The sequence below is a fragment of the Panthera tigris genome, chromosome C1 (genome assembly GCF_018350195.1).
Source record: "Panthera tigris isolate Pti1 chromosome C1, P.tigris_Pti1_mat1.1, whole genome shotgun sequence".
In the NCBI taxonomy this organism is placed as follows: Eukaryota; Metazoa; Chordata; class Mammalia; order Carnivora; family Felidae; genus Panthera; species Panthera tigris.
This window is the reverse complement of record NC_056667.1, coordinates 90,683,765-90,696,520: the sequence shown is the minus strand read 5'-3', so window position 1 is coordinate 90,696,520 and position 12,756 is coordinate 90,683,765. Positions and strand designations below refer to the sequence as shown.

At 39.0% G+C, this 12,756-nt stretch overlaps 1 protein-coding gene across 2 annotated transcripts in view; it reads right to left on the bottom strand.

Moving 5' to 3' along the window:
* NTNG1 (netrin G1) overlaps positions 1-12,756 on the bottom strand; it is a 344,789-nt gene that overhangs the window by 149,323 nt on the left and 182,710 nt on the right. For both annotated transcript variants that reach the window (XM_042998068.1, XM_042998069.1), the window contains exon 3: positions 440-1,080. In XM_042998068.1, coding sequence (XP_042854002.1) covers positions 440-1,080 — 641 coding nt within the window. The remainder of the gene's footprint in view (positions 1-439; positions 1,081-12,756) is intronic.

Sequence of the window (12,756 nt, the reverse complement as noted above, 5' to 3'; positions counted from 1 at the left end):
ACAAGAAAACAAAAACAGAGTTGTACCATGCTGAAACCCTCTCTTGCACTTGAAAACAATGGAAAGACAAATTTCTTATCTTTCAGTATCTTTTATAGAGCAGCTGGCTTTGTTTCCCCTGGTTTCATTGTCTTAAAGACTTAAACCACCCCCTGGTCTAGTGAATTCCTTGGTCTCAAATAAGATGCTATTCTTTTTTCTTTTGTTTAAATTCTAAGAAATCCTGCCAGGTTCAGGCTCAGTGACAGGGAGTCTGGGATTGCAAATGACTGCTGAGTAAGAAGGGTCTCAAATTTCCCCAAACCTACCTCCAGACTGGCGTTCCTGAGAAAATGGTGTAGTAGAAAGTGACAAATGTCACTCTCCAGCTGTGGGGCCAACACACTGGCATTTTCTTTGAACAACCGTTCTCACTCAAGTCACACAGATGTTTTCTTACCTTCCGTGAACCTTTATGTCTGAGATCGCATAAAAGTAGCGTGCCAAGTGTAGCTCATCTACAAATATTTCCCCAACCGCTGGTCGCAAAAGCCGTATCCTCAGGTCTGTGACTGTAAAGAAATCTCTGAGTTTCTTGGTTGTATCCAGCTGTCCGTAGAGAGAAGCCATATTGCGTAGCCATGGTCCAGCAAAAAACGCAAACCTGTCTTTGATTTCAAAGTGGATTATTTTGCTATTTGTCATATACCCCGTAGAGTACTCTTCAGTGCAAATGATTTCTAAGACAGTATGCTGTGATAAATCCTTCACGGATTTAGGGTCCATGTGAAAAGCGTCTAAGCAGTCTGTGGCATAATACTGATAGGGCTGCCATGTTCGTCCATAATCAAGAGATTTCTCCAGGATCATTTGGTCTGGACGCCCCGATTCGAAGGTAATAACTATGTTGTCTGTGAGCTCAATGGTTTTGCTCCAAGACAGAGTGATGTTAACCTGGAGAGGCTTGGGATATTCCTTCCAAGTAGCAGACTGCCAAAATGTGGATGGATGTCTTCCTTCAAAATCAAACATCAGCTCAGGGGGATGCGCCAACTCGGGGGTACTTGCATCACACTCATTATTGCACATGTAGGGGTTGCCCTATGGAAGAAGAACAAAAGAGGGTTCATCAAAACACTGGTTTGACACAAGTCTTGCCATATTGCTGTTGCTGAGTAAAAAGCTAGGAAAGAAAGAAAGGGGCGGGGGGGGGGGGGAAACCCTGTCTGCAGTAATCATTTTTATTTGCCCTAACTGGATTCTCCTTTTTAATAGCTTTAAAAAAAAATGAGGCAATATGGTAATTTTCTTGTCTTGTTTCCTTCCATGGGCTTTAAGAAATGAAAACAGTTTATTTATCCCATATGTGTTAGACCCATAATGCGGTCCCAGAAGCACAAAGACACTGAGCAACTGTCTAACAGCTCAATACCTCTGTGTCCTCTTAGAAAGATGCTATAGAAAAACAAGGAAATTCCTCCATGCCTCAAGGACGTTCCTCAAGAGCATAGTTCTTTAAAAAGTCATTTTTCAAGCAAACCTTTAGAATTAGCAACGAACCGTAGATACCTGTGTCCTGTTTGGGAAACAATACCCCCCTACAACATCCAGTTTCTTTTTGCTTCGCCTCAAATCCATCATACTTAACTAGGTCTCTGCTTCATAAAGCCTTCTCTTAAAGCATTTACTTTGTTCACCACAAATCATTAAAATGTGGTATACTACAGGCTCTGGGGCTTGGTCCAAACATCTGCCATCCTATTAGCTAGAGGCAAGGGGATTGCACAGAAAAGACTTGGGGCAAGGGTGTGCTCCAAGTTATCAGGACAGGACACCCCAGTACTTAATTAGAAGTATAAGCCATGGCTACTTGAGGTGTTACTCTGTGCCGGCCCATAGTCAGCTGTCTGTCCATGGATGTTGGCCATTACTATAATTTCCCTCTCACAGAAGCTAGTTCCTTCACAGTCCACTCAGACAAGAAGCTGGAAATAAATCTTGTATCACAACAAGTTACAACACCACTTATGCTACACTTAATAGCTGCTTTCAAGCTTTCATCAGATGATTCTTTGGCAAACAGCTGGCTCCCCGATTTTTGTTTATTTTGCATTTAAGAAAATAAATGGTATCATTTGGAGCCAACTATCCAGGCATTTCTCTCTAATCCTCTATTGGGTAATTATAAGCATGGATGGGTGAAAGAATCGACCCTCTGACATTGTCCTCAGGCTTTCTCTTGTAATTACAATTAGATTTTTTTTTTCTTTTTCATGAACTGAGAACTTTTCATCGTATCTGCAGGATGCATGGGCCAGGTCTCAAATAATGAACTTACACGATGGACCTTGGTGGTCAGTTACCAGCTGACTCCCATGAAATGTGAGATGGACACTGGAGAATTGCTTTGGCCTCCCCAGAGGCGATTTCTCCTACCCAGTCAGCTAATACTCTCACTCTCTCTTTCCCATTAGTGCAACTGAATCCTAAAGCTGGCAACAGGTTTGGGGGACTCAAGTATAATTGAGATGGGCAAGAGAAAGGAGAGAAGGTACATTATCTGAGGAACAGAACTGTTTTAAAAATACATCCGAGGCATCAGTGATAATGGAAATGTTTCTGTACTTCTCTCTCGAATTTCAATTCCCTATTCCTGATCCCAGCGTCTGTGGCACTATTTATAGTAACCCCTTCAAGAGGAGCCAAGGGGGGAAAATACGTTTCTGTTCCAGGTGGAATAAATCACCAAATTTATTATTATTTAAACTCTCTTAAGCATACCAGAGAGCCAAATGCAAAGCTCTGCAAACTGGCAAAGGCTTTTTATGGAGGGCTATAAATATTGTGGAATCTGTCAAGATTTATAAGTTCTAAATATATGTAAATGCACATTTTACTGGAAGGGGTCAGGTTTACACAAATCACACCTTCATTTGAAATTTACTGAAAAAATACGGTCACTTCAAAATCTACCAGCATGTAGCCATCTGCACAATCATTAACTTGGATGCTACCACCTTCCTCCTGACAAAAGCATCTTCATCTGAGGTCAAGGGTATCAAAACACAGGAAATCAACTCTGCAGGATACACCAAAGTGAGTTATCAGGCATTTGTATTAAGTCATGTTGAAAGATAGCATTTCTTCGACTTCAGCATTGATGTGCAGATCTTCTCAGATGGGCATAGGGTGCCGAGACAAAGAAGGAGGTACAGTAGACTGATTCTGGGTATGGGTCGATACTAGCAAACTCGTCTTAGGAAATATACTTGAAGGTATCTATCTAAAAAGCATTCATTCCTACATTCAATAAAAGGCGTTGACAATAACCACCATTTATTTAGCACTTATGGGTCACTTTACATCCATTATCCTGGGTAGTCCTTTGCACCCCTGCTATATGGAAGAGAAAACCGAGGCATAGAGAAGTGTTATGCAACTTGCCCAAGGTCACATATCAAAGTGAGTAAGGGACAGAGCCAAGACGAGTTCCTTCTGCCCCTGCCCTGACCTGCTTAATTCCCAAGTCAATGGAGTTACCTATGATGCAACCCAGTCTTAGAAACACAGTTGGCTGGTTAGAAAGCAAGGGCCTAAAATCAAAATAGGTTTGGGAAACAGCTTAAGATCTTCCTGCCTTAGAGAGCCCTAATGAGCATTATCATACATCTCAGATGTTAAGAATCTTCCTCAGCTTCATGTAAGACCTAGTTTCAGAAACTTAATTTGACCATGGAGCCCCTTTTTGCTTTAGTAACCCCTATTTATATGCCACAGAAGTAGTGTTCTGGAGAACATCCTTTGAGATTCCCTGCTTTGTATTACTCTTAAAATTGTAAACGTGTGGATGCCAGAGAGCACTGCAAAACTCAAAGTTTTAGTCCTTTAGTGAAGACATGGCCATACAAAGCACTTAGTCTCTGCTTTTGTTCCATAAGGATACCCTTCCACAGGGGCTCAGCAGGACAGCCAGCTCAGGATAAATGCTTATATTTACATCAAATTGTCAGCCATCAAAATGCATGCCAGGACAAGGAGACAATTTTATTGCTTTGCACTGATCTGGTGCTGTAGGCACCTGAAAAATGAGAAAAAAGTTTCATGCATGCAATAATTATTTATTGATTGCCTACTATACTACTATATTTAAGGCACTTGTCTTGGCTTTCAAGAGGCAGTAGCGAACAAATCCAAGTCCCAGCTATTAGCATGGCTTCCATTTTAGTTGGGGGAGATGTACTAAACAAATATATAATGTTCTATAATGTTACATGGTGATAACTACTAATAAACCAGTTAAAGGGGAAAATGGTGTTGGAGGAGGAATACTGATTGTAATTTTATACTGGGAGGTCAGAGAAAGTCTCTCCTGGATAATGTGACATTTGAACAGATTAAGAGCAATTCCCAATTTACACTGGAGATGATCAGAGTTTGACCAGAATGACAGTTTTGTCCTTCATCTGACTCTACTCTTAGAGATAATTTCAGCAGCATAGCAATTTATTGAAATGGATGAGTAAACAAATCATTTCTAAGGAGATTCTACACCAAATGGCTCACCCCCCCCCCCAAAAAAAATTAATTGAACCATTCTTATTTCATAGACCTCATGCTCTTTTAGGAGATTCATGATTTGATGACCATTAACATAACTTACTGAGAGACAATGATACTGAAAGAAAATTACTAGAGAAAAACAAAGATTTCATTTTGCTCCCCTCAGAAAAAAGCTTACATTTGTGGTGAGAGAGAAAAAAAAAAACAGAGAGAGAGAGAGAGAGGCAAAGAAGCTGAAAACCTTACTATTCTAGAAAGAGGAAGCTAGAGGAGAGATTATATGCTAAAATATTTCGTGTAAATATTTCACAAGGGTGTGATTGGTAATACTGTTGTTACAGAGAATTATCAATATGAAAACAATTGCTGTTAAAAGGATTAGATTAATTAAATTTTCAACTACTTCAACCCCACCCTAATCCTCCCTAATACCATTAACAATGAAATTTATATAAGAAAAATAACTTTCCCCTACTTGTGAAAGCAAAGAACACTTCTTGTTGCTAAATCTAACAGATTCAGGCATTAGCAAGTGTAAGTAATTATTTTGTGGCCAGCAGGCAGCTTTAAATAGATCTTAATTTAAGTCCTACAAGTAACAGATCCTTAACTGATTGTCTATGGACAAAGCAGAAAATATTTATGACTGTGCTGATAATATTTACACCATTAAGAGATGCCTAAATAATTAAACAGATATTGCTGCTAAATGTTTTTGTAACAATTAGAAGATGAAGATTGTGATGCTTAATTTCATTTAAAAAATGTTAATATTTTACCTCTGGGAGAATTGAAGTTAGTTATTAATTAGCACTTTGTAGCCAAAGTGGAACTGTTATTCTTCCTTAATGTGCTTTCAGAACTTAAAAGGATAAATAAAATTTGAGACATGTTTCTATTGATGGAATTACCTTCCTTCTGTCAAGAGATACTTTGACAAGAATAGTCATTTCAACTCAGATCTGCTAGACCCTTCTGAGTTAAAAAAGAAAACCTGCATAAGCAGTAATCCTTGTGGTTCCAACCATTTTGAACTTCTCCTTCCAAGTTTTACCCATTGGGAAAGACAGTTGGAAAGGTAGGGAATTCTCATGAGAGGTTTGCCACTGAACTGTACATTACATGCCAAGTAGGCATGTACTTACAAGTGGTCGTGAGAAGGATTTGGGTTCACACTTATACCGATTATGAAAAACAGTGAGACAGAGCTGCCTCACACCCATTTGCATCTGGCTCATCCTTGCTTGTTTTAAGACTAGGTGCCATTAAAAAAAAAAAAAAAAAAAGACACATAGGTAAGGGAGCAGACACAGTATTCTGGGATAGCACTCCCAACCTGTTTCTATTGTGATTTTGAAATAGATATTACTATGTCGTTGCTAATGCAAGGCTTTAAAAGGGTGAAGAAATAGGTAGCATAGTCTACTGCTTGTCTCTCAGAGAGATGAACCATGAGCACCATGTTTTAACTGCTAGGCTGGGCTATCATCTTGAGGAGATGGCTTTCTTTTCTTCCCTTTCATTGGTGTAATTTGTGGTAGTTAGGAGCCCCTACTCCCCAGTCCCTTCTTGGGACTTCTTCGTCACTCCTTTCCCTGAGTCCTCAATTCTCGGTTGGCTATAACACAGAAAGGCCCCTCTTTTATGACTCCTTTTCTGAGGAGCCCCTCTCTGATTTTTATGACTACTCTGAGTCTGAGAGCTGATCATTGTTCAGGCTGAGGTGCCCCCTCCAGGTCTTATAGCTTTGTTACTCGTGATAGAAAGAACAGGAAGAAATCAACCAGAGGTGTGTATAATTCAAGATGGTGGATACCTTCTCCAGAAATCTGAAAAGTAAGTGTCAGCATCATCAGTACTGATAGGTCTTGCTGACCACAGCTATGGGGATAAACTCTTCATGTCCTCAGGTAGGTCCACAAGGCAGCATGTTTCCATTATCCCTCTGTACATAAAGGGCAGCAATCCCTACAAATGACAGTGCACTCTCACTTATAACCTGCCCTGTTAATTGGCATGTTGGATCCCAATGAGGGGTACACACAGGGCAACAATATAGTCTGAATATTTTGGGACTGTCCAAACTTTAGTCTGAAAATGTCGGGACAAAATTACCTATATATTTGTCAGAGCATGAGTGCCAATTTTTGCTTTGGAAAATATGGCCACTCTAAGAATAATAGAGGAGAAAGAGTTTTGTTTTTGTAACTCTGCAGTTAAACACCAACTGCCCTGTTTTCTAATGGAACCCTCTGTTCATCACAAAGATTCCTTTCTGGCATAGACACAGGCTTAAGGCCTGATTGAAGCCATTGCTTGTTTCAATCTGCTCCCTGACGATACTAACACCATGTGGACTTTTTTTACTCAGGAATAAAGACAGGAGGGCTTAACCTTTCTGCAACGAGAATTCTAGAGGCCATATTACAGAATATGGGCCATAATAGACACCTGTGTAAATCCCCACAGAGGATTATGGCCAGGATTTTCAAACTGGTGAAGGCTGCACAGATCAAGATGACCAAGTTTTTAAGAAGGAGCCAAATACATTCTCAAGCCACAGTAGCCACAAAAGTGGATTCTTATATAGCAACCCAAATCATTATTTTGCATGAACTGGAGAAGAAATAAATATTCATGGAGTCGAGTTAGTTTGAAAGTGAACGTCTATAGAAAAACACTGTAGTAATGTGACACTTTTATAACTGGTAGGGAAATTGCTTTTTAAAATTTATTGTCTTAAAAAATATTACTTAAAAATCCTTGGCATGGTGTTTTGCCTTATAGGTCATCTTGAAACAGAACCTAAGTGTTGATAACACCAAGTTGAAATGGACTTTCAGCATTTTGTTAAAGTAACTTGAGGGGAGTTTAAATATCATGAAGGTGGGAATGTTCTGAGTCTGATACCATCATGCACTGTGAGAGTTGATTTGAACATTTTCAATCCTGAAAGTTCTGACTTGATTCTCAAAAAGTGGTTCCTTCCTCTCTCATATGAAAAAAACAAGTCCAAGACCCACTTGAAGTCCATTTTCTGCAAGCCTCCAGCTTTCCTGTAAGAGAGTATAGGAAGACCAAAGCATTCTCTGTTGAAGTGATCACTAAACCATGAAAGGCATGAAGAGAACTTTCTAATGTGGCACTTTTCAAAAGTGACTGGTTTCTGGTGAGTCTATTCTGATTTCTCATACTCTCTATTTCTTTCAAACTCCTCTCTTCCAAATTCATTAGCTGTTTACTGGGAACCTACTCTGTTAAAAACACTGTGAAGAACACAGAAATTATACAACAAAATGTTTGCAATTTGGTAGTGGAGACTAGATCTGTACACGCAACAATCATGTTTTTCCAATTGGTTATTCATGCTCCTAGAGAGAGCACTAGGTGCTCTTGAGGGGAAAAAGACTCACCAACAACATTGTGTAATTTTCTGGAGGGTCCATTTCACTACTTGCCAAATAATTAAACAAATATTTATATTAAAAACAGACATTTTAAAGTATGGAAAGAGCCCAAATGTCCATCAACAGATGAATGGATAAAGAAGATGTGGTATAAGGGAAAAACAAATCAAAACCACACTCAGATATCACCTCACGCCAGTCAGAGTGGTCAAAATGAACAAATCAGGAGACTATAGATGCTGGCGAGGATGTGGAGAAACGGGAACCCTCTTGCACTGTTGGTGGGAATGCAAATTGGTGCAGCTGCTCTGGAAAGCAGTGTGGAGGTTCCTCACAAAATTAAAAATAGACCTACCCTATGACCCAGCAATAGCACTGCTAGGAATTTACCCAAGGGATACAGGAGTACTGATGCATAGGGGCACTTGTACCCCAATGTTTATAGCAGCACTCTCAACAATAGCCAAATTATGGAAAGAGCCTAAATGTCCATCAACTGATGAATGGATAAAGAAATTGTGGTTTATATACACAATGGAATACTACGTGGCAATGAGAAAGAATGAAATATGGCCTTTTGTAGCAACGTGGATGGAACTGGAGAGTGTGATGCTAAGTGAAATAAGCCATACAGAGAAAGGCAGATACCACATGGTTTCACTCTTATGTGGATCCTAAGAACCTTAACAGAAACCCATGGGGGAAGGGAAGGAAAAAAAAAAAGAGGTTAGAGTGGGAGAGAGCCAAAACATAAGAGACTGTTAAAAACTGAGAACAAACTGAGGGTTGATGGGGGGTGGGAGGGAGGGGAGGGTGGGTGATGGGTATTGAGGAGGGCACCTTTTGGGATGAGCACTGGGTGTTGTATGGAAACCAATTTGACAATAAATTTCATATATTAAAAAAAAAGAAGATGTGGTATACACACACACACACACACACACACACACACACACACACACAATGGAGTATTACTCAGCAGTCAAAAATAATGAAATCTTGCCCTTTGCAATAACATGGATGGAACTAGAGTGTATTATGCTAAGCGAAATTAATCAGTCAGAGAAAAACAAATATCTTACGACTTCACTCATATGTAGAATATAAGATACCAAAGAGATGAACACAGGGAAGGGAAGCAAAAATAATATAAAAAGAGGGAGGGGGCAAAACATAAGAGACTCAAATACAGAGAACAAACTGAGGGTTGCTGGAGGGTTGTGGATGGAGGGATGGGCTAAACGGGCAAAGGGCATTTGGGAGGACACTTGTTGGAAAGAGCACTGGGTGTTACACGAAGGAGTCGTATATGAATCATTGGATTCTACTCCTGAAATCATTATTGCACTATATGCTAATTAACTTGGATGTAAATTTAAAAAAATAATAAAAATAAAAAAACAAAATAAGGTAAATGAAAAGTGAAAATAGGCATTTTATGGAGTAAAATGCAAAAAGTATTTGCAAGCAAATTTTTAGGAAAACACACAAAAACATTTCATGCTTGGGGCAAATTTGGAGGTATGTGTCAAAACCACTGAACTAGAGAAGGAGGGGATCTGGGGGTTTCTGCTCAGTGACAGTTTATTCCATTCCACCACCTGCCTGCATATGATACTTCATCCAAACCACCTTGGAGAGGTTGTGGCAATACTAGCTTTACCAACACTGAGAATGGTGATTTAAACAGTCCCAGCATCAAATTCTAGCCTGAAAATATTTGCTGCACTCTACCATGGCAATCTGGGTGGGTACTGCATACACTAAAATCTCTATACAAAAAGAAAATTTGCCATCCTTCCATCAAGTTGAACATACAGTATGTACTGTGGTAATATACAAACTTTAAGGTGCATAAGAAATACTTGGTGAGTCCAATCCCCTTCCATCAGGAATGCCACTTCAATAGATTGGGTGGACCCAGGAGCCTAATTTGACAACTACCCTAGATGAATCTGATGCAGACAACCTCTGGACTATACTTCCATAAACACTGGTGTGATGTTTCTAAGAATCATGGCTCTGGGTTAGATCTGCTTAGGTTTGAATTCCAGGCCTACACTTAGTTATTAAGTAATTTTGGACAAGCTAATTGACTCCTTGAGCCTTGATTTCTTCTTCTTCAAATTCCATATAATATGTACTTCATGATATTAACGTGAGAAAAAATTACATAATGCATGTTAAGTGTTCAGCATCTCCTTGAAATGCAGTCAGTGCTCAATAATTAGTAGTTAGCATTAAAAATGCTCCCCCTTCTGCATTTCTTGACTCTGAGAATGACATCAAATTCTTCCATGTCATAAGCAGGAAACATGGAAATCATCTTTTTTCCTTCTCTTTCCTCAATCTGTTTACCAGCCAAGCTCTCTAGAACCCATCACTACAGCTTTCTTAACACTGCCAATGTTTTCTTTAGTTTTTTCATGTTTTAAATATTTAAAATCTATTTTTGTCCTGAATTACTGTAACACCTTCTTAAATGAACTCTCTCCAGATTATACTATCCTCTTACAATCTATTCTCTGCATAGTTTACAAATGTACTTTTATTATGCCCCCTTCTTAAAGCTCTTTAATGGGTTTCCATTACCTTGAGGGCTACAATTCAAATTCCTTAGCCTAGCTTGTAAGATCCTTCAAGATCTGGCCTCTGTGCTTTTTTTCTTTTTCACTCACTCATGTTCACACCTTATGAGTCAATCACACCAGCCCATGAGTGTTTATATATATATGCATTATTATGCAATTCATCATATTAAATTCTAATTGTTTATTTTTACGTCTTTCCAACTAGAGTTCTATGAGAAGCATTGGCACATAAGAAGCAAACAACACAACTTTATGAATATAAGAAAAATAATGAAAGCAGAAAGACAGGAAGACAGGGAGAAAAAAGGATAAATTAAGTTGGTTTGACAGTATGGAATAAGATGGGAGGGATTTGCCCATAGGTTGGTGATTAGGGATCAAATAGACCGCCAAGCTTAAAGGACTATCTAACATCCTAAGTTGTAGATGAAATTAGTAATGATGTAATATATTGGGTAAAACAAAATAAAAGCAGGAAAACATCAAGAAGTCCAACTCCAAAGTGCAGAGTGCCTGTGTCTGTGATTGATATAGTTACTGGGACTTCTGGTGAGGTCGGAGGACAAAGACAAATGGCATGACTACAGTCATGTCCCAGTCCTTTCCTGGTGTTCATTTCATCTTCATTTTTCTCCATCAGTCACAGCAGTGTTTCTTCTAGTGGCTTTAGGCTGAAGACCTCTTTTCCTCATCCCACCTTGCCTCACTTATCCAACCTATAGCATCCTTCTGAGTTTACAGGAGTGGCTGAACATCAAGGGTTTGATTGGGCAATTATGGAGAATAAAATAAAAATTGAGGGAAGAAGCAGTGAATGGGGAGGTTATAATTTAACAATGCTCAGGCATGGAAATGGTGCCTGGTGCAAATCCTTGGGAAATGTAAGATGTGGTAAGTGGAAATGGGTGAAGAACCAGGAAGCAGCACAGTCTGTTACAAAACAGGAAGTGGTCTTCATTTATTGTGCTGCAGCTTACATGGCTCTCCTAATTACAGAGGTCCTGAAACTTCTACCTGGCTCCAGAGGCTGACTCATTAGGAAGCTAATGAAGCTTATACCTCAGAGCCACTCAATTACACTAGCTGCCTCTTAGGTCTAGTACCTAATTTTGTGTTTGAAGCTTTGCATTTCTCTTTTTAAAAAAGGGCCCCCAGAACTGTATAGGCTCCAGGCTCATAAAACTTGGTCTTACCATGGTCTGGGCCATAGGTAGTGTTTCGGGGCTTGCTGAACTAAAATAACTCTCCCTTCTTCCTTCCTTCCTTCCTATTTCTTCTTTTCAATCGATTTCCTTCTCTTTTCTCCCCTAGAATGTTCTTTTCTCAACATTTCCAACCTTGAAATAACTTTCTCTATTTTTTTTGCCCAAGTTCACACTTGAGGGGTGTGTGTGTGTGTGTGTGTGTGTGTGTGTGTATGCGTGCAAAATAACATACCAATATTTGTTATATTAACACTCTTGGTATATTGTCAACAATAAATGTAATTCATTTATTTGTAAGTCTGAATGACAGCTTACCAGAGCCACCATCATGAACCAGAGTAAATTAAATGACAAAAACTATCAAGCAGCTATCATGTGCCAAGCATTATGCTAGCTCTTATAGATTAGTTTATAATAAGGTTGATTCTTCCTTATCAGCTATAATGTAGTGGCAAGATAAAATTAAGGAAGGTGTATCAGTTGAAAAAAAGAAAATGTATTATAGAGGGCTATTTTGGGTAGGTTATATAGGAATGAAGTAGCAGCTAATAATATTCTAATATGCAGGTAATATATGCAAAATGTATTGTTAAAAAGAAGTATAAAAGTCAGGCAGTCATGATGAAAGAGTTAGAGTAGGCAGAATCTTAGTTTTCAAAGATGTCTCAGATTTGCATAGGTGAGGAAGGCATTCTCTTCCTGGAATAAAGAAGGGATCAATGATCATTGAATACCTTTTATGGTTAGGAATTGCAAAAGGGGCTTTATATGTGTCCTCCCATTTAATCCTCACCATTACCCATACAGCAGGTGTTATTCTAACTTTACGGATGAAGGAACTGAGGTTCAGAAATGTCATGGAATCTATTCCAGGTAAATGGGATAAGTCTGTCTGTAAAATGAAGATGAACCTAGTGTTTGAGAGGCTGGAAGGTGTTAGGAGAGAATTTTAAATATACAATGTGAAGTTGATTTTAGAGAGTACTAAAATCTGGGTAGGCGTATTTGTGTGTG